General features: G+C 34.4%; 3 protein-coding genes and 1 long non-coding RNA gene across 9 annotated transcripts in view; 2 read left to right on the top strand and 2 right to left on the bottom strand.

The window, feature by feature from the left end:
- Positions 1-2,862: 2,862 nt before the first annotated feature.
- Positions 2,863-11,016, bottom strand: LOC139813972 (uncharacterized). Its single transcript, XR_011732303.1, has 3 exons — positions 4,691-11,016; positions 3,867-4,612; positions 2,863-3,620 (listed from the first exon to the last, which is right to left on the bottom strand). It is a non-coding gene; the product is annotated as an uncharacterized lncRNA (long non-coding RNA).
- A 231-nt stretch (positions 11,017-11,247) lies between these two features.
- Positions 11,248-14,940, top strand: LOC139813970 (GTP-binding protein RAD-like). 2 transcript variants are annotated; one of them, XM_071779883.1, is made up of 3 exons: positions 11,248-11,442; positions 11,597-11,786; positions 12,280-14,940. In XM_071779883.1, the coding sequence occupies exons 1-3, from the start codon at positions 11,389-11,391 to the stop codon at positions 12,564-12,566; spliced, it is 531 nt and encodes a 176-aa protein (XP_071635984.1). In that variant the 5' UTR covers positions 11,248-11,388; the 3' UTR covers positions 12,567-14,940. The 2 variants fall into 2 exon arrangements, with proteins under 2 accessions (XP_071635984.1, XP_071635983.1); XM_071779882.1 differs by having other exon boundaries at positions 11,579-11,786.
- A 153-nt stretch (positions 14,941-15,093) lies between these two features.
- LOC139813969 (dynein axonemal light chain 1) lies at positions 15,094-19,238 on the top strand. 3 transcript variants are annotated; one of them, XM_071779880.1, is made up of 4 exons: positions 15,094-16,276; positions 16,814-17,033; positions 17,844-18,121; positions 18,408-19,238. In XM_071779880.1, exons 2-4 carry the CDS (start codon positions 16,835-16,837, stop codon positions 18,552-18,554), a joined length of 624 nt encoding a protein of 207 aa, XP_071635981.1. In that variant the 5' UTR covers positions 15,094-16,276; positions 16,814-16,834; the 3' UTR covers positions 18,555-19,238. The 3 variants fall into 3 exon arrangements, with proteins under 3 accessions (XP_071635981.1, XP_071635980.1, XP_071635979.1); XM_071779879.1 differs by having other exon boundaries at positions 16,782-17,033; XM_071779878.1 differs by having other exon boundaries at positions 15,094-17,033.
- A 1,513-nt stretch (positions 19,239-20,751) lies between these two features.
- Unc-13-4a (BAI1 associated protein 3) overlaps positions 20,752-23,421 on the bottom strand; it is a 75,323-nt gene continuing 72,653 nt past the window's right edge. For all 3 annotated transcript variants that reach the window (XM_071779875.1, XM_071779877.1, XM_071779876.1), the window contains 4 exons: positions 23,168-23,362; positions 22,652-22,896; positions 22,189-22,397; positions 20,752-21,834 (listed from right to left, as the gene is read on the bottom strand). In XM_071779875.1, the coding sequence (XP_071635976.1) occupies positions 21,740-21,834; positions 22,189-22,397; positions 22,652-22,896; positions 23,168-23,362 (744 nt within the window). In that variant the 3' untranslated portion in view covers positions 20,752-21,739. The remainder of the gene's footprint in view (positions 21,835-22,188; positions 22,398-22,651; positions 22,897-23,167; positions 23,363-23,421) is intronic.

Here is a 23,421-nt window from a genome sequence, read left to right as displayed (position 1 = left end):
GTACGATTGCAGACACATCCTCTTATCTGACAGCAAATACTGTCATTGTTAGTTCAGTAGATTATCTCGCCGTGTGGGTTGATAGGTTGTTATGTCAGGAGGAGATTCGAGAGCGTGTTGTTGTTTGACGATCACTGTATGTTCGCAGGTGTCGTTTAACAGAGGAGATTCATTTCCAGGGTTGACTAGAAGGAGAGCATCGAGCGACTATTTTAGGATGTATAGTTGTACTGTGTGTGAGCATAGTGTAAGTCCACGGTTCCAGTAGTGCACGGTGTCTGAGTTTGGTAGGAAACGAGACTGCCGCCAAGGAAGTTTGCCGGACCACGAGACTGTGCACGCAATGTTAGAAGCTGTGTGCGCAGGTTTAAGCCGGCCTGAACCAAGGTGATGGAGTTGGGAAAAACCGACAAATTCTTATCAGCCGTTTATGACCACGAAGTCGATTCGGATGGATAACTGCTAAACTCGCGATAGATCAACTATGGAATGAGGTGATCGTGGTTTACAGACGCCCCTTGTTCACGCAGGTCATTGTTAGTCTTCTCAATATATTTTCGCTGTAGTTAGAAGTGGTGCACCGGTGTCATATGCAGCTTATTATATATGGTGTCGCATCGTAGAGAGATTACTGTACATCAGTAGTCTGTGCGTCTCTATGTAGCTTGTTTTATACCTTAGTACTAGTACGCGATATTGTTAAAAGGTCGTGACCAGACAAACCGCGATTTAATTTAAGAGACAGTATTCTTTCTTGTCACCTTATTTTTCTGTTCGTTCCATTACTCTTTCCCCCCCCCTTCTCGGTGTTTCTTTCAACAATTTATAAAATACACACAGTGACTGACAATTCTGTTGATCACTGTGCCCCAGCTGTGGAAACCATTATCATCGTGGTGTACAAGTCTCATCAGTACACATATTCGTGCGCGGTAGCTCTACGGACTGTGACCGATGTGGGCAGTATGTTGGTGATGTGAGGCTTGCAACATATGTGCCTGTCCTACGCACATCTCTTACCGCCTCGGCCTGTGTAGCAGACACTTATGCGATTCGCGTTTTTTTTATACGGGAGTTCTTGTGTGGGCTTGTTTTGGTGTTCACATGAGTTAGATCAGCTGACTGGTGAGGGTCTGACGCCTCGGATTTTTTGTGTACGCAAAAAATCGGAGAAGAACAGAGAACGCAATGCACAACAAACACATCAGAGGGCAGCACTTTCTTTTGGTTATCATAGTGTCAACTATATGGGCACCTGTTTTGTGTGAAACTGTGTGGACCCGTTGCGGAGTTTGTTATTCGTAAATGAGAGTTCGTAGTCTAATTTGTAGCTTGGTGTGACCACAAATGACTAGGATGTGGTGGTAACTCTTAAAATGAGAGCTTCTAAGTGAGGCTATACTGGCCTTTTGTGTGGGTGGATGTTAAAAAGAATGTGTGAACTGCTCGGTGGTCGGTGATTCTTTATATTATTATGAGCGGATTACCACACCAGAACCTGTGTAGTAAAATACACAATCGACACGCTTACTGTCGTGCCATGTACTCTGTCCGCCAATTCGTATGATGACGTTGACAAGCTCACGATTCCAAGATTCGTTCTGCAGCATGGATGTAGGGTTGGCTGATTGACGATAGAGATCATTTGTGAGTGCACGCATGCTTAGGTGACGATTGCATAGGATGCATTCTCGTTGGTGGGTTCTGTGCACTCTGCAAAAAGTGAAGCTACTAGACCACGAGCAAGCAAGTGAGAAGTTATTCTTATCAGTTGACGTGAGCAGGATGCTTGACTAGGATTGTGCTAATGCCGCAACCCCGCTGTGAGAACAGCTAGCAGTAGCTGATGCGGACCCTCGGTGTCTGCTAGGCTAGTGTCCGTGTCGGGGGAGTCATTTGGCCGGGTTGGTCCTCCTGATGGGAAGGGTATGAGATGTTGGGCTGGATGTTCTTACCACGCTGATGATTTCTAGTGCTACGGGGAGCTTCCAAGTGTCCCGGTCTGTGCAGGTGCCTAGATAAAAATAATTTTATGGCAACTTTTCAACGGTTTATACTCTCGAGGGCACACACCCGGGACAACATCGTGTATTGGGGATTAGTTCTTTTCTGACAAGTGGTAGATCGGCTGGCGTGAGTTGACGCGACGCATCTACCGTTGGTCGCTGTGATTTAGAGATCGTTCGCTGGATTTCGCAGATTGTGTGGGTCATACGAGTAGACCGGGCGTTACGATGAGTTGCGGGGGATAGGGTAAGCTGTCATAGGTCATGAATGGCTTACGTGCCCTACAGCGATAACCGCGACGAGCTTGTAGTGGCTTTATTAACCCCGGTCGTTTTCAGCGTGCCCTATTCTTAGAGCGTGGATTTGATGACATGAGTTCTCGCGCTCTATCTCCTCGGTACCATATAACAGTTCAGGGTGACTGGATGTGCGCAACTTGGTGAGTTATTATACTGCTAATTTGTCGTCACACGTTGAGCGCTCCCCGCTCAATTTCCAGTGATTTAGACGCATTATTGACATTTAGAAGTGGCGTCGTGGATATGATATAGTATCCTACATGTTACTAACTAGAGTGAATCGACTTACGTATATATGATGTGACTCGTCCCATGAAGTGCGATGCACCTTGGACCCTGTACAATACTTGTTCCCCTTTGTTTCCCTTTCATAGACTTGGATTCAATATATTTTTTTATTCACCCGCCGAGCGTTGAAGAATATGAGTACACCAGTAGTTATTTTTTTTAGGGGTAGGCGAATACACATAAACCGAATACGGAATAGTACAGTAATGTTAACACAATTTAAATATAGAGCAGGAAAAGTGGGAAATATAATAATATATGTAAAACTATAAAAAATATATATAAAAGTAATAGAAAATACAACGTACTTGAATACAAAAATATTTGTTTTTTACTATTAAATATAATAATATTCATTATTTTATTATTTAAAAATTAAACTATTGCGACAAGTAAAATGCATATAAATTGGACGTAAATATATAAAAAGCAATATATTAAAATTTTTTAATATACAGTGCAAGCTTGCAGTGATGTAATTTGCTTGCCTAATCAAAGGCAACTTTTAAAATATCTTAAATCTAATATACAGGGCGTTATTGAATTGCTCGGTAAATACTTTGCAGGCGAGTTCTTTGAACAAATTAAAATAAATATTTCTTTAGCAAACATTTCATGGCGCTGGTTTATTTCTCACGTCCCTCTTAATCTTTAATATCAGATATTTTAATAACTCAGCCATAAAGTAAAATTCCGTTAAAGTAACATTGACAAAGGATTTACCTCAAATTAAATGGAAAGTTTTATAACTGTATCTCGTTTATGAAAAATTTTGCGCTATTAATCACTTCATCCTCACAATTCTTTTTTTTTTTAACGCATGGTTTTACCGCATAAAAGCTCTCGAATTGTGAGTACCGTTTTATAAAAACGCTCGTCACCTGGTATCGATTACTAAAGTGTCAGTGATATCTCGCGTAATATAAAATTTGCATCTATAGGTCGAGGACCGTATGCCATCTCGACGACGATGTGAATTATCGTCATCCTGCCATTCTGCCAACCGTCCATCTTTGCGATGCCCACCTGTTAAAACAGACGCGACTTTCTCATCGTTCACGTGTCATTCTTAATTACCATATTTTTCCATTAATTTTACTCATGCAAGATGACTATATTTCGATCTTCGTTAAATAACGTTGATTTAAAAAAAAAAAAATTTGTTTATTAAAAAATGTAGTTACATATTATTTCTTACGTCATGTCTTACATCAAATAACTGAGCAAGACAAGTAATTAAGTAATGTCATCTCAATCAACTTTTGTGCTTACCTCTCTCACGAAAAATGGTCCCTTCTAGTAAATTTGATTTAATAACGTTTGCTTTATAAATCATAATTAATCATGCAAAATTTCTCGAGTTGCTTGTTTTCCCTCGCAGCTCCTGCTCCTTCTCATTGAAAAACTTCCTCACGGCTCTTTCATTGGTGCTAAAGTATGATAAGCGAGACGGGCGAGGCATTGTTTCAGTTGGACACATTCAATCCGCGTTCGGCGACGTCACCCGGCGCTATTACGATCGATATTCGTGCGAGCTATCAAACAATGGGGCATGCTCTCGCGCATGGTAGAAAAAATCTGTGCCCTACTGTATTCCCTCTCTTCCTCTCCTCTTCTTTCTCTTTCTCTCTCTCTTCCTCACTCGTGCTTTTTTTTTATATATCCCAATGTAATGGAATTTTCTATTTATGTCTAGTGCGCGCAGGCAAGCGGCTTTCGCGGAGATAATGGTTTCGTATAACGGTAACGAGAGCCCCGGTGTAAACCCTCGCAACACTTCCTGCGCGAAACATTTTGCACATCGTTACCAAACGTATAAAGCTAGAATATGAAACATGAACATATTCCATTAAGGCAATAATAGAGTTTCTAATTTAAAGAAGAGATGGAATTTTTAATGTTAATTAAATCACATGAAATCCTGTTTGCGAACTAATGAAACATAAAAGTGGACGCGATATTTTTCTCCGTCGGGAAGAATAAGTTCGGGAACAAAACACAGTGACTCGTGCCAAATCCTATGGAATTATCAAGGAATAAATATTGCTTCTGCTGGCGTGCTCCAATTTATGAAAATGTTAACAACTTTAACTCACTTCCTTGCATATTTTTGTTGCTTATGCGTCAGGCGGTGATTCTTCCTATTGTAATACAGTTACTCTGCATTTTTCCTCGTTCTCTAATCTTTTTGCAGATGTTATTACAAAGTTTCTTCTCGTTTCTTCGTGATCGATGTCAATCGAGAGCCCATAGATTTTATTTATTTCGCAATTCTTTTTTGTGTGGATTATCAATAAGATTGATCTAAAAAGAAATAAATAAAGTATTAGTATAACTCGATCTTTTAGTTTTCAGCAAGTAGTCATAAAATGTGTAATTATAAGCATTAACAATGTGAATAAATTATGATCTTTAAGAAGGATAAATCAAGCACAAATCAATTGATTGACTTTTGGCTGTTTTTCGCAAGGAAAAAGCACGCCTCTTTGATTCTTGATTTTTTTCTGTTAAAATCTTTCTTTTTAGAATAATTATTCAATTTCTAATCTAAATACAATCTCTCTCTCTCTCTCTCTCTCTCTCTCTCTCTCTCTCTCTCTCTCTCTGTCACTCACTTTTATAAGAGAAAAATTTTTTTTCTTAAAACAAAATATATTGTCTCAAGAAAACAATTTGTCTACCCATTATTAATATATTCCATCAACATTTTTTAGTTGATTATCCTTATTATTGACGTAATTTGTTTAATAATTTAATCGTGACACTCATACATTGCACAATTATCTCTATGTACATTTATCGAATTTTGTCATTGCTATAGCACGTCGATGAACCTAATTCTCGCTTATTAACCTTATAACCATCAACCATCGTTCTTTTAATAATGTTCCTCAACGATGCGATAGAAATTATGCGATATAAATGAAAATGTGATTTGTATAATATAGGAACATGTTTTGCGCGTTATGCGCTCCGAGTTCATCCTGTATTCTAAAGTGCATTAGCGAGTACATTTTAATCACTGGGATTATAATCATGTTTAGAGTGACAAATCGTGCATGCATATGGATTACGTTCACATTATAGCACAGATACATAATGGTGTCATAATAACTCAATGAGCCCATCAGTTGCGCGTATACGCGTATAGTTTTGTGACATTCTGCAATTTATCTCAAAATCTTAAGCACATTAGTATTCATTACATTATCTCTGTTTCGTAATTAACTACCTGAAATTCATAAAAAGGTATTTCATTTATCTCAATTATGTATTAATTAATAATGTAATAATGACAAATAATTATGTTAACACATTAATACAGCAGGGTTGTATGTTTCGAATTACGTCTTAATTTGATTTAATTATTATTTATATTATCGGCTTTGCTACATAAATTATACATTTTAGGATTAAATAACTAATAATTGTAGACCGCTGCTGATAAATTTTTATTACTATATTCCAGGAAAGAGATAAAATTTTTTTATTTACAATCCATTTGTTTTATAAGTATTATTTATAATATTTACGAGAGTTTTCCGATGTTATATGTTTACTTTTGTAAACATAGTCGGGATTTGCGTAAAAAAGGATGGTTTGCGAAAGTGAGTTCGAGCAAAATGGAGCGGAAATCAGTTCCACGATCAATTACGCAAAACGCTTAACGGCTAAGCTTTTGCGGAAGATTCATGAATGACGAAAAGGTCAATTAAACCGTTATGCGAGATGATTAATGATTGTTATAATTGTATGCAGACCATTTGATAATAAAATGGAAAAGGATATTGTACCTTTGATGGAACAAATTTTTCAGACTTTAACAAAGAAATGAGACTGACATTTAAAGTGACAAAGTGATTTAAAAATTTATGATCTTTCTTAAAATATGACATAACTTATAGGAATGTCGAATGCATTAAATTAAGAAGAATAAATTTTTCAATTTGTATTTAAGTAATTGAAATTTATGCAAAATCGTACTTTTCATTCAGTTTATTACTCATTTTTTCATTAAATTTACTCAATTTATACATGCCTGGTAAATCTGTATATTTTCTACACTGTGTAATTTTTTTTAACTTATCGGAATATGAAAATTGATAAAATTAAATGTAAAATTTTTCAATTTCTTTAAAAAATACGTTTGAAATGTATGAAAATAAATGTTTAATACCATTATATGAAGCTATGTTTCTGATGAACAAAACAAGCAAATGTTGTGTGTTAATAAAAATGTGCTAAAGCTTGAAAGAAACTTTTCGCTATAGATATCAACTAACGCCAGAATTTCCACGAAAATTTTAATATTCTCTTGTCAGATGATTTTACAAACGATAAAATTATTTTTTAATACAATGCAAAGTCTTTCCAAATGAATTACTATATATGACAGAGTAGATTTTCAAATGTATAATATGCCTGACATTTTTATCGAAATCGTTGGACGTGGGCAGAATCTGCATTCTTCCAAAATAAAATGAGCAAAAGGGAACGGTATAATTAAAACGACAAACGACAGGGAAAATAGAGGCAAAAATAGTCTTACGAGTCCGCCTACAGTCACGTTCAAAATTTCTGTATACGCGATTCTATTCCAGTCACACTCCGTATCGTTGCGTTTCGTGTGGATTAAGATTAGCCACGATCGAAATTGAATCGAAAGCCGACGCGAGCAAAAAGAATTTAGGCTGATGTCAAGTTTCGCGCGATAATTTTGCTGCAAATTGAGATCGAGGCCAAGAGGCTACTCGTTGCGCGAAAGAGAAAAAGAGAGAACGGATGCTATATTTTTTAATAAATATTTCTCTTCCCTACTTTAATTAATTGTTTATAAAAATTATGACATTATGAAACATTATAATATATAATATTGCTATAAAACTAAAAATACATCTGTATCTGATAATAAAGTATGCAAATCACATCCATTAAAATTATATATTCTTATTTGTTTCATCATTTTTTATCGATGCTTACAGTCATCCAAATTTCAATAAAAAATTATAAAAATCTAGTAAATCTTTTTGCTAATAACAAAATATAAAAAATAATATATATTGATCTTGAATTAAATCTATATTGCAAAAGAAGTCTACGTTATGCACGTTGATACAAACCAGTTTTCTGGTTTATATTTTAATTATTTTCGTAATAGCTGTAAAGCAGTGTAGAGACAACTTAATATACATTATTGCGATCAAAATAGCGCAAGTTATTTTCTTAAAGAATTTCTGAAGTTGGTTCGGTATATTTTCTTTACGTAAAATTGTCAATTTTCTAAAAAAAAAAGTTTCTACAATTTACATTTTCGCCACAGCTCCCTTCACAGTTTTATGGTCTACTATATCATTCGACTATATATTTTACTTCGTGTGCGCAAAGCTTTTTGTACAGTCGGAGCTGCTACAATCGCGACGTACTTCGTGACTTCGCGCGGAAAAGGGAGCAGCGACGCTCGCGTCGAGTGTGTGCGAGTCGATGGAATACGTCCGCCTCGAAAAGCAAACGAAATGATTTCCACGAAGGTATAAAAAAGAAAAGTGCAGGAACAAGCCGCTCGGAAATAGCCGCGGTTAATTTTGCGTTCGCTCCGTGCTATAAGCGTACATCATAGAGAGTTCGCGTCTGTTCATCGTCTGTTCTCCTTCTCGCTCTTCGTTGAGTCTCTCTTCTTCTCCTTTCTTCTATGTTTTTCCTTTTTTTTTTCTTCCTTAGTTTACTATTTCTTCAAAAATACACTGCTGTGCTTTCGCCGAATTATGGCGGAAATCGCGGGTGTTGCAATATTGATAGATCCGGCGGGTGTATTGATGATAAGTACTTGTGATATTTCCGAATTCCTTATATTTTGCATATATATTAATACGTGAAATTTTTATTCATGTTAAATTTGTAAATTAATTGTCTGTAATATAGTTGCAATAATTACGGTTTATTAATAATTGCACCAGATATTCTATTAGATGCTACATAAATAATAAACAGCATGAATTGATATTTCGAAACTAGAAAAAAAAATGTTTAAGAAATGGTTAAAAAAATATTTTAAATAACGTAACAGGATAAATAATTTAGATTGAAATACTATTGCAATAAATTAAATTATTTAAAGCCTCGTGCAACATGATATTTACCGATAAAATTTGTGGTCAAAACGTAAAAATTTGTTATAAATAAAGCTTGATTACTTTTCGATGAAAGGTACTGTTTCTATTAAATTTCATGTAAATAAAATGTGATCGCATATTCAATATCAAACAGTGATTTATCTGTATAAAACTTGCGGATAGAGAATTTTTTATTGACCAAACGGGGCGTGTTTTTAAAATTAAAAACGTGAATGTAAATTCTTTTGAACGTTTGAAAGATCAATAATTTGTACCGAGGGAAACGAAAATTGCGGCATGCGCTTGCGCTGGTGGAATTCAATTCACCAATTTCCACGATTATTATTCGCATTTCAGCGATCTTGCAACCCCAAAATGTCAGTCCCCTTTTGAATGCACGATATTCCCGTCATCGGCTATCAATCGAACTTGTTCCTGAGCGTTAATTACGTTATGTCCCGCACGCGCGGTTTTATTGAGATAATTATCTCGTGAAAAATATATGTCTTCGTTGAAAAGCGAAGCAGCATTTAAATCACAACTATTATGTGCCTCGGAAAAATATTATGTTCATTATAATATCAATACTGCATTTTACGTCAAATATTCCGTACAGAATCGCCGTACTTTCGTGTTATTATTTGAAAATTTACAATCTTCCTCGCGATGTGATTATTCAAATTACATGCGGAGTTTGTTTTTTAGTAGTATTTTAAGTTTAGTAAATCTGTAACAATGTTTTTTCTCGTTTCTCTGCTTTCTATAATTGGATAAGATAGAAGAAGCAACTAGTGTGTTGTAGATATCGTCTTCCACGTTCACTTGTTAGCGTACGTGTCTTTGTGTTCGAATGATCGAAAAACGTATCTCTCCAGTTCGCTCTTTCTCTCTTTCTCTCGTGTTTCCGCGAAACTCTGTACACATCCGTCAACTCTGCGTGTCTGACCGTTAACCTCCATTTTCTGGCAACAGTCAAGCATGCGATACGCACGTTGTAAATTTACGGATACATTTCAAAGAATATCTCGCGACTCCGAAAATTTATCGCGGAATGTTGTGAAAACAGAGTGTTGCAAGACAAAGCTGTACCAGCGTTCGAAGAGCACGAAAATTTGAATCGCGTGTTCCTCAATAGTAGATAATTATTTTGAAAAAATTTCTATTTAAATATTAGATATTTGAAAATATATTTTTCTTTACCAATTTTGTTTCTTTTGCCTTTTACCTTTCTTTCTATTTCCATCACCATTTCACTAAAGAATCAATATTTATTAATTATAAATGAATAGAATATATTCTGTTCGTCTATATACGCTGACTGCAAAAAAATTGCAAATTTAAAAATTGTTTATTTATTAAATGTTATTGGAATGATTTTGTTTTACTGAACAAAATAATATATTGTTTCGAATGTGTATAGAAACATATAACAAGTTGGGAATAAAGAAGAGAAGAGAATAAAATGCTGAAAACGTTGCAAAGTGCATATCTCACGTACAAGCTGATGCGAGTTAGATATGCGTTAAGCGATTTAATTAAAGTTTTCTCTTTGTTCAAATACTAACATACACAATACGATGCTATAATAATAACATATTTCAATTTATGGGATGAAAATTAAATAATTATTTAGTTCTCTTAATTCTGCGGACAAGCATAATAATTATAATTTATACTTTTTATAAATGTAAAAAATAATTTTTATATTTGATACAATTTTTTATATAATCAGATCATTTATAAATAGCTTTATTTTAATTGCAATTTAACATTTAAAATTTTTGAAACAAGAAGATGAAATATAAGTTTGAAGATTTATGCGATTGTAGTATTTACTGTCCCTTGCTCTATGCTTCTGGCGCCCATGCTGGCAACGTTATTTATGACACCCGTCAGCAGCTGCGGAACTGCATCTCTATCTCTAGAGAAGCGAGAGCCGTTCAGCCGAAAAAAATTGGTTAGGACAACGACACCCGAACGATTCTCTGACGTCACGGGCGATATTTCGTTAGCGGGCTAAAATCAATCGGCAACGCTCTAGACAGGCGGTATAGATCCGTAGATCCGCATTTAGAGCCATAAGATTACGTCGGTTCTCTCTCGCGTCATTTGCGAGAACGTTTCCTTGCTCTAATAGTTTCTCGCTCGCGCGCGAAATAGATTTATTTGTGGCGTTGATTATTTTTTCATCGTCACATTTATTTCAAATAAAAAAAAACCGAAAGAGATAAATGAGTTGACGAATCGTGAGATAGTTCTGTCTTTCTTTTTTACTTTTTATCTGTATGGTTGAAAAAAAAGTGCGTAAAGATGCAGGAGATAAAGAGAGTATTTAGTAGTTTAAGTACGATGCATTCTAATATTAAAATTAATTTTATTACTTATTTAAAAATCTAATAGAGAAAGAAAGAGAATTTATATTACTAAATTATTTATAGAAAAAAGATAATAGAATGTTGCTACAAGCTCTTTTCGTGGAAATATATTGTAGAGAGAACCTACAGTTTTAAAAGAGCATTTTTTTATGGCGATATTATGTTCTATATAGCTGTATCTTCGCTAAGACATTCTAGAATGTTAAATCCATCATAAAAGTATTCTTTCTGAAAGATATCCTCAAAGGTCTTCATTTTCTATTTTTTATTCTTATTGCAGACGTGCCGAGCGAGCAGTCTGTTTTTGTGATGCTGAATGGTGAAGAAAGCGAGCTTAAATTTTTAAACATCACTAATCTCAAGGTAAGGGAAAAGTTCCGTTCTTTTACATATTATATAATGTTATAAAGCGCAACGTGTCAAGCAAATTTTCGTTTATCTAATCTTTATATATTTTATTCAAATAAGCGAATCGAATTTTAATTTTTTTTTTTCAAAGTTAATAAATTTCACGCAGACCGAATTGGAAAAAATGCCATTGCCAGACGCTTTCGTCGTAATGTATTCGGTGATCGACAAGGCGTCCTTTCAAAGGGCTGAGGAATATCTCGCTCGACTTCACGATCAAGATCTTCTTCGTGGTAGACCGGCTATTCTGGTCGGGAACAAGGTCGATTTGGTTCGTTCCAGAGTGGTTTCGCCCCAGGGTAAGAGAGAGGCGGAACATCTTTCTTTTTTACACATACATTTTTTCACATACATGGTTAGGCGGTTTTGTGACACTATATAAAACTGAACGTTCTCACATGATATGGTACATCAGGCACATTCTAAAATAAAAATAAGATTAGACCGTATCTATGTGTGTGTGTGTGTATGTGTGTGTGTGTAGGTGCATGTGTATCGCTTATTTCAGATAGTTAATCTTTTTATAAATACAAAATTTACATGAATTGTATTTGTATGTTGTAAAAGAAAATTTTATATTTTATTATTAAAAAATAACATTCTACGTTCAAGAAATATATTTATAAGATCTCATCTCTTAACTTGCCTATTTCGAAAAACAAGGATTTTTATTAAGTCTTCTATTATCGTACTTTTATTAAAGATAATAGAGAACTTAAACGACAATAATTTAAACACTTCACCATTTCAATTGTAATACTTCATCCCAAATTTCCGGACTGTGCATTGTAGATGGAAAGTGCTTGGCATGTACCTACCGCGCGAAGTTCATTGAAGTGTCGGTGGGCATCAATCACAACGTCGACGAGCTTCTGGTTGGCATACTCAACCAGATCCGTTTAAAGGTGGTCCAGGGTAACCAGGAGCACCGAAACAGCGGTGGCAGCGAGGGTAGCGCTCATTGGTACAAATCCAGAGGCGTCGTGCGCGCCAGCATGAAAGCCAGGCAGATGCTGACTTGGCTCTTCGGCAAGGAAGATAGTAAATTCAAGAATTGCGAGAACCTCCATGTACTTTAAGTTACTGCGATAAAAAATAAATCGCAGTCGGGCTGACCGACTACTGTTTTATTAGTACGTAAGTACGACATGACTCAAGGAATCCCTTTCCCGACGGAAACTTTATTAGAATTCGAGAGACTTTTGAGAGAATTTCCGCGCGTCGGGAAAAGTTCGCGAGAATGTAGTCTGAATGTGCGAAACTGGATGCATCTTTGAGTTAACAATATGTATGTAGCTTAAAGTTTTTAGAATCAAACGTTAAGTATTCGCTATTGATAGTGTTACGAGAGAGTATCTCGTAATCCTATGGGAAAAGGCGAATATTTGGTCCGTGGACCAAAATGGATACAATTAGCATCGGGTTAACAAAGTGCCAATTAGCGAAAATTATAACGCGCACCGCGCGCACGGTATCTGGGGAAAGGAAAATGTCGCTCGATTCCACGCTCGTTTAACTAGAATTACCTCGTGAGAAATGCGAGTGATTAACCCTTTCAGGCTCAGGTGTGACTGAGCGTTGCTTTTCAGTAACTTTCTCATAAACTTCGTCCTCCTTTCTTTTGAAAGATTAAGTAGCGCTATTAAATTATTCGTTAATGTCTTTCACTCAAGCAATGCTGGATATTCAAATCACTCGTGACAAATTATATGTAATTTTATATAAAAAATAATTTGGGATTGAAGAAATTAATGTTCTGACAATTTTCGTTACACATTTCTCGTTGCTTGTTTTATCTGATCTTATTTTTCGTTAGCATTCTACACTTGTTAAAGAGAAAGCTCTAGCAAAATAATTAAGCATATTATACGTCGCGCATTTTCAATTTTATAATATGTAATTATGAGTGGTGCTGAATCTGGCGGCCCTTAATAACGCAATCAAAAGTTCAAATCAATCATAACGATAAGGAATATGGACTAAAACTGGACCATGGCGCGAATTAATCGCCCTTAAGTTTACGATCTTACTGTACGATAAAATCAATTAATCTTCTGATTTAATACATGTATATACGAAACTTACGTATAAACGTATACTCGTGCAAGCATGTTCTATATAAACATATCCAACGTGTACATCCCTCTATCTAGTCCCTCCATTGACGAGTGTTGATTCTACTACATGGTGTTGCAAACAAAATACCGTCGCTATTCTCGCCTCGCTAAATTGGCTTGCATCGCTAGTGCCATTAATTTCTCGCGTACCAACAGGCTTCCCGCGGCTCGTTATTGTGTGTATAAGGCCAACTTGTGCAATATGCTAATGTTACTTGACATTAAGTTGTACATAAAAGTCATGAGGTTACTTTGCTATCTAACAGTGTTTGTTACGGTTAGAAAACATATAGTGTAAAGCTGCCTATATATGTTGCTAAAATGTTTCCTACGCCATTGAGCGAATCTATATATATGTCGCGTGCGTGCGTGCATAATTTTTACCATCTATATTTCATGATAGATAATTACATCGATTACGTATTTCAATTCCAGATACGTTAAACGTTATTGTACAACCGCGTAGTTAAGTAACTTTTAATTAGCGCGGTTTGAGGTCTGACTCTATAAATTCCTTAATCGAATTATTCTATTAATTATTTTGTAATCCGTTATTTTATACCGATATGTGTGATACCAATATTGATATAGTACATAATTTACGCGGCATTTTGTGTGCAATATTCTGCCGCAGTGGAAATGAAATCTATAGCATTGCGTGTTTTCCTCGCACGCGCCGTGAGAGAATGGGTACAGCGTGTGTATCCAGAAAACTATAGTCTTCTGAAGAGAGAGAGATATCCTTTTTCGAATCTTTAAGGAGAGTGTCTAATAAAAGCTGTCTATTTTCTGCGATCTCTATGCCTGTGTATCCGAATTAATACGAATGTAGCGTAAAATCCGAGTGCATAGAATCCTCTGTACACCTACATGACGGGAACAATGCGCGAATGACGTGCAAATTTGCCCTTCTCGTGTGTGAACCTTTCATTGTCCTTAGACTGTGTATACAAGAAATTAACGTTTCGGATTACATTAGTACCTAAATTATGGACTTCCTTTCTCTTGTTGCATGAAATATATTTCGAAAAGTGTTTTTGACTCTTAACGATCCAAATAGAACTCAACAAGTTTCTTCCGGCATTCTTCGTTGCGTCGTTATCATCGTCATGCAATTAATTCGATCGCATTAGCGTGAAATGCGAGTTGTGACGAACACGCTGTGTGAAATTTTGAGTTTAAGGATTTATCCCGAAATGTTTCTCTCAGCCGAGGAACCGAAGATTTTTACCAAGTGCCTTTGCGTATTTTTGTAATTTAAGCTATAACTCAGTGTAAGCCCCATGAGTATCGCACTGTATAATCTATTATTATACATATATTATCGATATATTTATTTGTTGTTAATTCATTATGTTACCTGCGAGATCGCCGTATTGTACGCTCTCGGTGGCATAACTTTTCTTCTCCAAAAAATATAATAGGGATTATCAGGCTAGCTCTTATCTTAAAACTCATTAAAAACGCCAAAGTGATAAGTTTACTTTTTATCTAATTAAAGACTTCATATTTAAAGTTACGCCACCGGTAAATACCCTTGTTTATTCGTTCCATTAGTATCTCCCGAAAGCTATGAATGTAATTTAGTTATTGAAGTGTCATTGTGTCTGCTCGCTGTAATACGTGACGTGACAATACTGCCAGTTCTTTGATTAATAAAATGCTGAGAAAAAATTTTTGCTTTATAGTCCGATATTATAATATAGGCAAGAGTTTTTTCTGTTTGATTATACAGGATTATACGTAAAAATTTTCACGTAATGCATGAATCTACATATTCAACGACGCATGCAGTTGTCAATATATATATACATATATGTATGTATATGTATATAAATGTAAAGTTTAGATTAATAAACGTGGGGATCTATATATATAATAAACTCGTATATATAATACAAGTTTATTAATGAAAACTTTAAATTTATTAACTAAATTATTAGGATATTTTATATTATAGAGAATATTATTTTAAAAAAGTTAAAACAAATACTAATTTTATTTCGATTTATTTCGAAGAAGAAGCGACAGCAAAGCTGTTTACGAATTTGTAATGACATTAATATCAGTATTTGCAATTGTAGATTTGACTGTAAATGATAAAAAAATCTAGTAATCTGTAGATCCAGCAACATGCAAGTTGCTTTCATTGTTCTCGCAATAGTTATTAACATATTGCTCCTTCAAATACGCGTCAGGAATCAACGCGCATCATCGTTTATCGATCGCACGCCCGGCGCCTGTTTTTTCGGATCCTATTTGTTTCTTTTCTAAGCCAATATTTATCATAAATCATTAGCATTGAGACACTTGGTTAACAAATACTCGCTCCAGACGCATGCGCTTTATGCATCGATTATTTTGCTTGGTGCCAGATATTGCAAACGTCTGGCCATGGCAGATTGCCACGCAACCAAGGAAAACAAGTAGTACCAAGTACTACGGTTCTTGTAACCTTAGATGCACGTGTTCGTGACAGTGTACGGGAGACGAGATGCTACCTGGACGTCATGGCACTTAAAGAAGCTGCGATGAAGAACATAAAATATTGGATCAATCGCTGATTTTTACCATAACGCTTCAATTATACATATATATTAATTAAACAAATTAAAAAAATGGAAAATTAAACGCTCGTATTGTCGCATTCTTGATAATTACACATATACAAGGTAGTTATGTAGGTATATTTATACGCAAGAGCTAAAATAATGCATTAGCGCACATTATGTAGAATAGCTGCACATGTCTCTCTTTGACGATTAAATGCAATTTTTTCATTCGTTCATTATTTGCCAATGCATGTATAAATACATTGTCTCTAACACATTGCTTAATGATATATTTAATTTTGTTAGTTTTAATGTGATGAAGCGTTGATAATCGAATTCCGAGGAAGTTCGGATACTGTTGAAACTGTATTTTCAGCGTTAATTATTGTAGAGCAATTGTTGTTGCTTTACGATGCTGCTTTGGTCATGGACGTAATTAACTAATACAATATTTTGCCGCGCTATTAATTATGTATTTTTGCATATAAATATACATTAAGCGTATTACACATTTTATAATATTATTTATTTCATTATATTAAAATATTAGATGTGTATGCGTATGTGTGTGTTGTCCGATATTTTATAACACTTAAAATGAATGTAACAAGTAAAAAAATGTTAGATTTTTTGGAAATCTTTATCGATGGTGGGAAGATATATTATTACGACCCATTCATGGCATCTGCAAAGCCAACTACATGCAAAGAAGCTATACGGCGATGGGAGGAAGAGAATCAACAAAATGCAGCTACGGCGACGGAAGTAATCTTAAGCTTTCAGTGGCCGCCAATAGAGAAGATGGACAATGCGCTAGCAGCTTTGGTGAATTGTGAAAAGCTTTCCCTATCGACAAATATGATTGAAAAGGTTGCAGGTAAAAATTTAATGCATTACAAAATTACGAAAAAAATTTCAAGTGTCAGGATGACTCATGGAATAAGTGTCGCATGAATTTTTACGACACGATACGATACGATTTTCTTGTTGAAATAATTATTGCTGTTGCTTCTAATAAATAATTATGTAATATTAATTGATGCATCTCTAAAATGCGATATATTTTTGACGGATTTCAGAAGTATGAGCATACATGTTTTTACAAAAACGAAAAATTTTTAGAATTATTTCTTTTTATATTCCTCCGCTGAGTTATCTTGGATTAATTAATCAGCGATTCATGAATTAATCGATTTATGTAAATCACGATTTTAGACGCCGCATCAGAATTGATGCATATTCGTACTCGTGACGTTTATCGAATGCGTAATGCATATTCAAGCGTGTGACTGTCTCGCGACACATCACGATGTAAATGTAATTAGAAATTTCACGTTGTTACGAATGGACCGTGCAAGAACGCGCTTTAATGTCTTCATTTGTTGTTATCAGTTTGCTTGTAATAACAGACAATACTGTCCATTATAATTTCATGCGACAATTATTCGATCGTTTAAGTCACGACATGCTTTATCGAAATATGTTAAATTGATATACTATATTTTTGTTATTTAAATTACATATTCTTTCAAATTCTTTATTAATAATTGTTACGATATAACACGCGCGACATTTAATATTGATATATAATAAATTGTAAATCTAGCAATATTATGATGCGATAGAAATATCATGTTGCATGCAAATATAAATTAACTTTGTTAAATATGTTTTGCTTTTTTCGTAGGCATTGGGTCTCTGAAGAATTTAAAGATCCTGTCATTAGGTCGTAATTTCATCAAAGGCTTCGCCGGTCTTGAACCATTAGGCGACACTCTCGAGGAGCTTTGGATTTCTTACAATTGTATTGAGAAGATGAAGGGCATCCAGGCGATGAGAAATCTTCGGGTACTTTATATGTCTAATAACTTGGTGCGAGAGTGGAACGAATTCGTGAGGCTACAAGAGCTTGCAAATCTTCGAGATTTAGTTTACGTCGGCAATCCGTTGTATGAAAGTCTCGAGGTATTTATTACATCAATGTATTCTTTAATAAATATTGTACAAAACGTAAAATATTCTTTTTGTACATAACGTTTTAAAGAAAAAAAACTTACTTTTCAAAATATTTTAAAATATTATACCCTAGAAAAATATTTATATACAAAATAGTAAAATGGATTCAATTAGATGTATATATGTTGTAATAAGTTTAAATAGATTTAAATATTATTAAAGATATTATTAAGAAATTTTCTAAATGTGCAAAATTTGAAATGTTTTATCATTTTTATATACTTATATTTTGTAGGTAGAGCAATGGAGAGTCGAGGTTGCACGACGTTTGCCAAATTTGGAGAAACTCGATGGTGACCCTATAATACGAACAGAAGAAAATCCAATTCAATTAAACAAAACTGATTCGTCAAACGATTTGCTTGATCAAGAAGCTAGCTAATAATTTTAAATATTTTTATAACAAAATATAAAAAATTTGATTGTCTATTAAATCTAAATTATTTCTACAAATTAAAGATGAGATTTTTTAAATCTAGATATTTTCAAACCAGATTGATAGAGGCAATTCGAGTGTTTATATCTCTCGATCCTCGAGACTCGAAAACTTTGAAATATTTGCATTCTTGAATCCAGCTTATTTTAAATCTGTAAATAAAATAAATAATTATTATTTTTGCATTAAATAAAAAAGTAATCTTTTGTTTGTATAAAGAATTCAGCTATGTGAGTTGAGTAACGAATACAGAATTAACAATGTTAACATTATATAACAAAATATCATTAACAGTAAATTAAACATTTTTGGCTGTAATGTCTAAGTATTACATAACATTGACATTTTCTAATTAACAATATGGTCATAAACTTGTGGTCAATCAGAAAAGATTATTAATCACTTAAACATTTATGTTAATTTATTTGTCTCACGATACAAGATAGATTGTACATACCTTTTAGGTAGTTGAAAAAAGTTGGAAAAGCAAATAGTAGCTAGAGTTTGATTGGATTCGATGCACGAAATATATTGAGAATCAAACAGACGAATCTTACTCTTCGTAATCGTTTTCTTTTCTCTGTTATTGTTCTCTTTTATTATACAAGGCGTGCAAAATATTAAGGTGTACCACGCGGAGCGCTCGTTTGTATAATTATCGTATTTTCCTTTTTTTGTATAATTATGTAACGAAGTGATACGTGCATTAGAAAAATTGACATATGTGCGTTTGAATTCTTTCTCTTTCATCTCTGTCTGTCCTTACTCCTCGCTTTTTTGCACGTTTATTGGTCTACATTCAAATTTTGATATACCAATAATAGTATACCAATAATGTAACATAAATCCGCGACTTACTTTATATTGACATACATTATATGCTTATGTATTCTAAATTATTCATGCAAATTATTAGATACGCAAATAATTATTAAATTTTGTTGGCATATTTAGTGAGCGCATTGTTCTTATACAATTTGTTTTGCTCTCTAATGCCCGTTTTCACTAATGTCGTTTAACTTAAACCTTAGTTCAATTCACTCTTTGTTTCTAAGTGCCCATCTACAATAGGTGTTTTAAGCCCTAAGCCTTAAGAAATTGTTCAATTACAGTTGAATTTGAGGAGAATAATTGACTGTGATTGGTCAATTTCTTAGGGCTTAGGGCTCAAAACACCTATTGTAGACGGGCACTAAGGGAGACTGTTAGGGCCAAAGCACATAACATGGCGTAGCGATATACGACGGTCGTAGTCCTCGACCTGACAAATCAGGATACGCCAAAGCTTGTGCTTGTTACTTATGTCCGCGACTACTACTAATGTCATATGTGCTTTGGCTCTTAGAAAGAGACAAAGAGTGAATTGAACTAACATGCAAGTTAAACGACGTTGGTGAAAAGGGGCATAAATGAGATTAAAATTTGACTCATCAAACAAGATAAAGAAAAGATTGTACTTCCAATTTTTTATCCCATTATTACGAGTGGTTTAACATATACTTTAATTTTAATCACGAAGAATTCGTCAGCGTCGCATCGGAAAGTTATAGAAAGACTACATAGAATTGCATGTTGTGTACTAGCAAAATAAATTTAATAGAAAAATCTAGTAGGGCGACACAGATAATATTTTTCAAGCGAAACGTACATTCAATTTTTAATAATAGTTACGTCTGAAAGTCGAATTCTCTCATACCTCTGATACATTCTCAAATTTCACTCTTTTCTTTCGATGCTGAAGAAATCACAGAGTGGAGCGTTCCCATAAAAGCGTCTCTGTTTTTGTCGCATAAACGGCTCCGGCGAGAAAAGCTGCGTTGATAATTTAGTCATTTGGGAGATTAGATGATGAAAAGATAGAAACAGGCTTTAGCCAATGACGAGTAAGAAAAATATCGTATATCGACATTCTCGGCTTGATTCGCACCGTCGAAGCGACGCTGAAGCGGCGCGGCTGCCCTTCGGGGAGGAAAAGCATTTTACTTGGATTATTAGAAATGTATTAGAACAATTTGATTTTTAACTTGATTGAAAAATATGCGGTTAAAAATAATTTTTGAGAAAACAGTATTAATACTCGACACGCTTCTGATTTTATGTATGCATTAATGGTATATTTTATTTCTGATCAACAATTGATTACTGTAATTGATATCTAAGTTAGTTATTAATATTAAAATTCGTTGTGTGTTTTGCATTGCCCGAAGGAAAAAGAAATTTCTAAACTTAACCATTTTACATAATTTTTATAAAAAATGGAAATTTTTAAGGGGATAGTAAAGAGACTTGTATTTTCCTCCCAATTTTATCGTGAATCAATTCTACGTAATCAAGGCGGAAGTTTCCATGAGCAGCCTCGATGACTTTCTCTTTTATGGAAGCTGTGAAAATAATTCGATTTAAAGAAAGTCATCATGTATATCGCATATATTTATATTTTTATCATGGAAACCCCGATCTCTATTCACAATTGATACTCGACACACGAAAACCAGGTCGCGCGACCGCGAAGGGAAGTCTCGTCTTTTTAGTTTATCCGAAAACGTGAACACTCGTGTCTTTTTGCTAGGATCCTTAAACTCACGCGCGCAAGAATTTAAATATTTAGACCACCCTGTATAAAAAATGTAAGATAAAGAACTTTACGGTCGCTCCGGTGTCGCTTCGAGCCTGACGAGACGGCTTTTAAACATTTATCCTTAACTACGTCACACCAATGTGCTTTACTGTTTCCTGTGTGCTGCGTCGTTCTGCTCTACACATCTTTTCTTCGACACAAAAATAGTTTTGATATATTTCTCTCGATCCTCTTTCACCACGCCTTCCCTTTTTTCTCTTTCTTCTCTTTTTTTTTTGACCCAACACCGATTATATTCAACACGATTTACACTGAAATAGATCTGGCGAATCTTTGGATGAAGGCTGGTAGAAAGATAGGCAGAAAGGTAGAGTGCGTGAGAGAGAGAGAGAAAGTGATAATCGACGATATATCGCAGGGATGGACTTTCTCCTCTTCTATTTTCTTCTCAGTTTTTCTTCATTGACTCTTAAGATTAGTGTACAAGTCTTGATAGCGATTGCGATGCAATCACCATGGTTTTTTCCTTCTCTTTTCTCAATACGTAATGCGCTTACGTCGTGGCAAATCGTTGTTTCTGCTTCTTCACAAAGTCGAGAGCCATCTTGTCGCCGACTCGGGTTTCCAATATTTGGAGAATTGGATGATCTAGAACAAAAGGCATATTTAATTTGCAAGAGATATGAGCATCGATGTAGAAGTTACAATGTAAAGATTATTTATAAAGAAGAAATTGATGATATTGTAATATTAAATACCTACATTTATTCAATTTCTAGTCACGTAAAAGATTTAAAATGGAATATCTTAAAATAAGATAAATTTATAATTTAAAATATTCTTTATTTACATAATTTCCTATCATAAATCTATATGCAGAGCGAAAAAGTTTTCAATTCTTAGACTTATAAATTTAGTAACGTGTTACTTCTATTCTAAAATTTTAAGTGGACTTCATGTTCATTAACTTTTCCATTTATAAAATTTGATTAATTCACTCACGCCGATTTTTTTGGTGCATAAGCGGTAGATCCTGATGTTTGAGGCCGTGGAAATTGTCTATGCTGGTGTTTGTGTCGGCGACGCCAGGAATAGTGCTGAGTCCTAGGAAAGCCTCGCCTGCGAAATCGTTCGCCGTGAGAACGTCGTGATCCATTACCGTAAAAAGAACCATCGCATTAGGATCACGACACTGTTCCACACTCACCGAACTGAAAAAAGTATATATGTGTACATATTTATTGAAGCTAAATATATTTTTTCAATTGTTATCTGAAATTTAAATCAAGATAATGTTATCTTATAATATAAATTTAATAGAATTAAAATATTATTACATCATGCAAAACAAATAGTAAATTAGATAACAAACTTCTTAAAGATATTACTTTTACATATGTGTGAATACTTTTTGTTCTATTATTGATATTAAATATTGTTATAACTCAAAATGTAATAAACTCACAATTCAAAACACTCGTCAAACATGGGATTTAAAGTTCTCTTTTTGACATTAGTTTGTTGCTCGGCGCAATGCTCGAACATTCGTCGTGGTAATAATTCGATTATTACGAAGGGATCGCTGAATCCATTCGGGTCTAATGGTATGACATCTCTGGCACTTATCACCTCGATGCAAAGAGAATCGTGATTCAAATAAGCTCTTACTGTTAGAACTCCATATTCGTAGCTAGTTGTGCTAAGTTGGTCCTAAAAATTAACACATAGATATATTATTATATTGTAATTAGAGATATAGCACACACACATTCAGCAATTAAACATTGTGCCATATATAAACATTTTAAGGCAATTTTTCCTATACAACATATTTGCATAGCAAGAAGTATTAAAGAGGGTATTTTTAAAGATAAGAATATTCTTAAACATATTTGTACAAAATATTGCCATTTGCTATTTAAAATAAAAGAAATAATTATACTTAGTTGACTAATTAATTTGGATGTCGCATATTATATACCAGAAGACGTTGTTGATAATATCGATCGATCAAGAAAGTCGTGTCCATTTTATGATACTGAAGACGCTCTTCCGCGTTCATAAAACTCTGACGACGTAATACTTCTAAAGGCAAGCCCTTATCGTCAGCGTTGAAAAATCTTACTAATAAGTCAAGCGCCTCGTGCAATCTCTCGTAAAACATCACTGGTTTATCCTGCAAGTAGTAATATTTTTCGTCATTATTTTGTCGTTTGTGTAATTTAGATTACTTAC

This window comes from Temnothorax longispinosus, chromosome 5 (assembly GCF_030848805.1).
Source record: "Temnothorax longispinosus isolate EJ_2023e chromosome 5, Tlon_JGU_v1, whole genome shotgun sequence".
Taxonomy (NCBI): Eukaryota; Metazoa; Arthropoda; class Insecta; order Hymenoptera; family Formicidae; genus Temnothorax; species Temnothorax longispinosus.
The sequence above is the reverse complement of the archived record's forward strand: the minus strand, read 5'-3'. Positions and strand labels throughout refer to the sequence as shown.

Excerpts from the sequence above, each read along its gene's own strand:
- LOC139813970 (XM_071779882.1), top strand. The coding sequence starts at position 11,389 with ATGCTGAATGGTGAAGAAAGCGAGCTTAAATTTTTAAACATCACTAAT. Across the intron at positions 11,443-11,578 it reads TAAACATCACTAATCTCAAG|TTAATAAATTTCACGCAGAC; the intron begins GTAAGGGAAAAG and ends TTTTTTTCAAAG. Across the intron at positions 11,787-12,279 it reads CAGAGTGGTTTCGCCCCAGG|ATGGAAAGTGCTTGGCATGT; the intron begins GTAAGAGAGAGG and ends TGTGCATTGTAG.
- LOC139813969 (XM_071779878.1), top strand. The coding sequence starts at position 16,754 with ATGAATGTAACAAGTAAAAAAATGTTAGATTTTTTGGAAATCTTTATC. Across the intron at positions 17,034-17,843 it reads TATGATTGAAAAGGTTGCAG|GCATTGGGTCTCTGAAGAAT; the intron begins GTAAAAATTTAA and ends CTTTTTTCGTAG. Across the intron at positions 18,122-18,407 it reads CGTTGTATGAAAGTCTCGAG|GTAGAGCAATGGAGAGTCGA; the intron begins GTATTTATTACA and ends TATATTTTGTAG.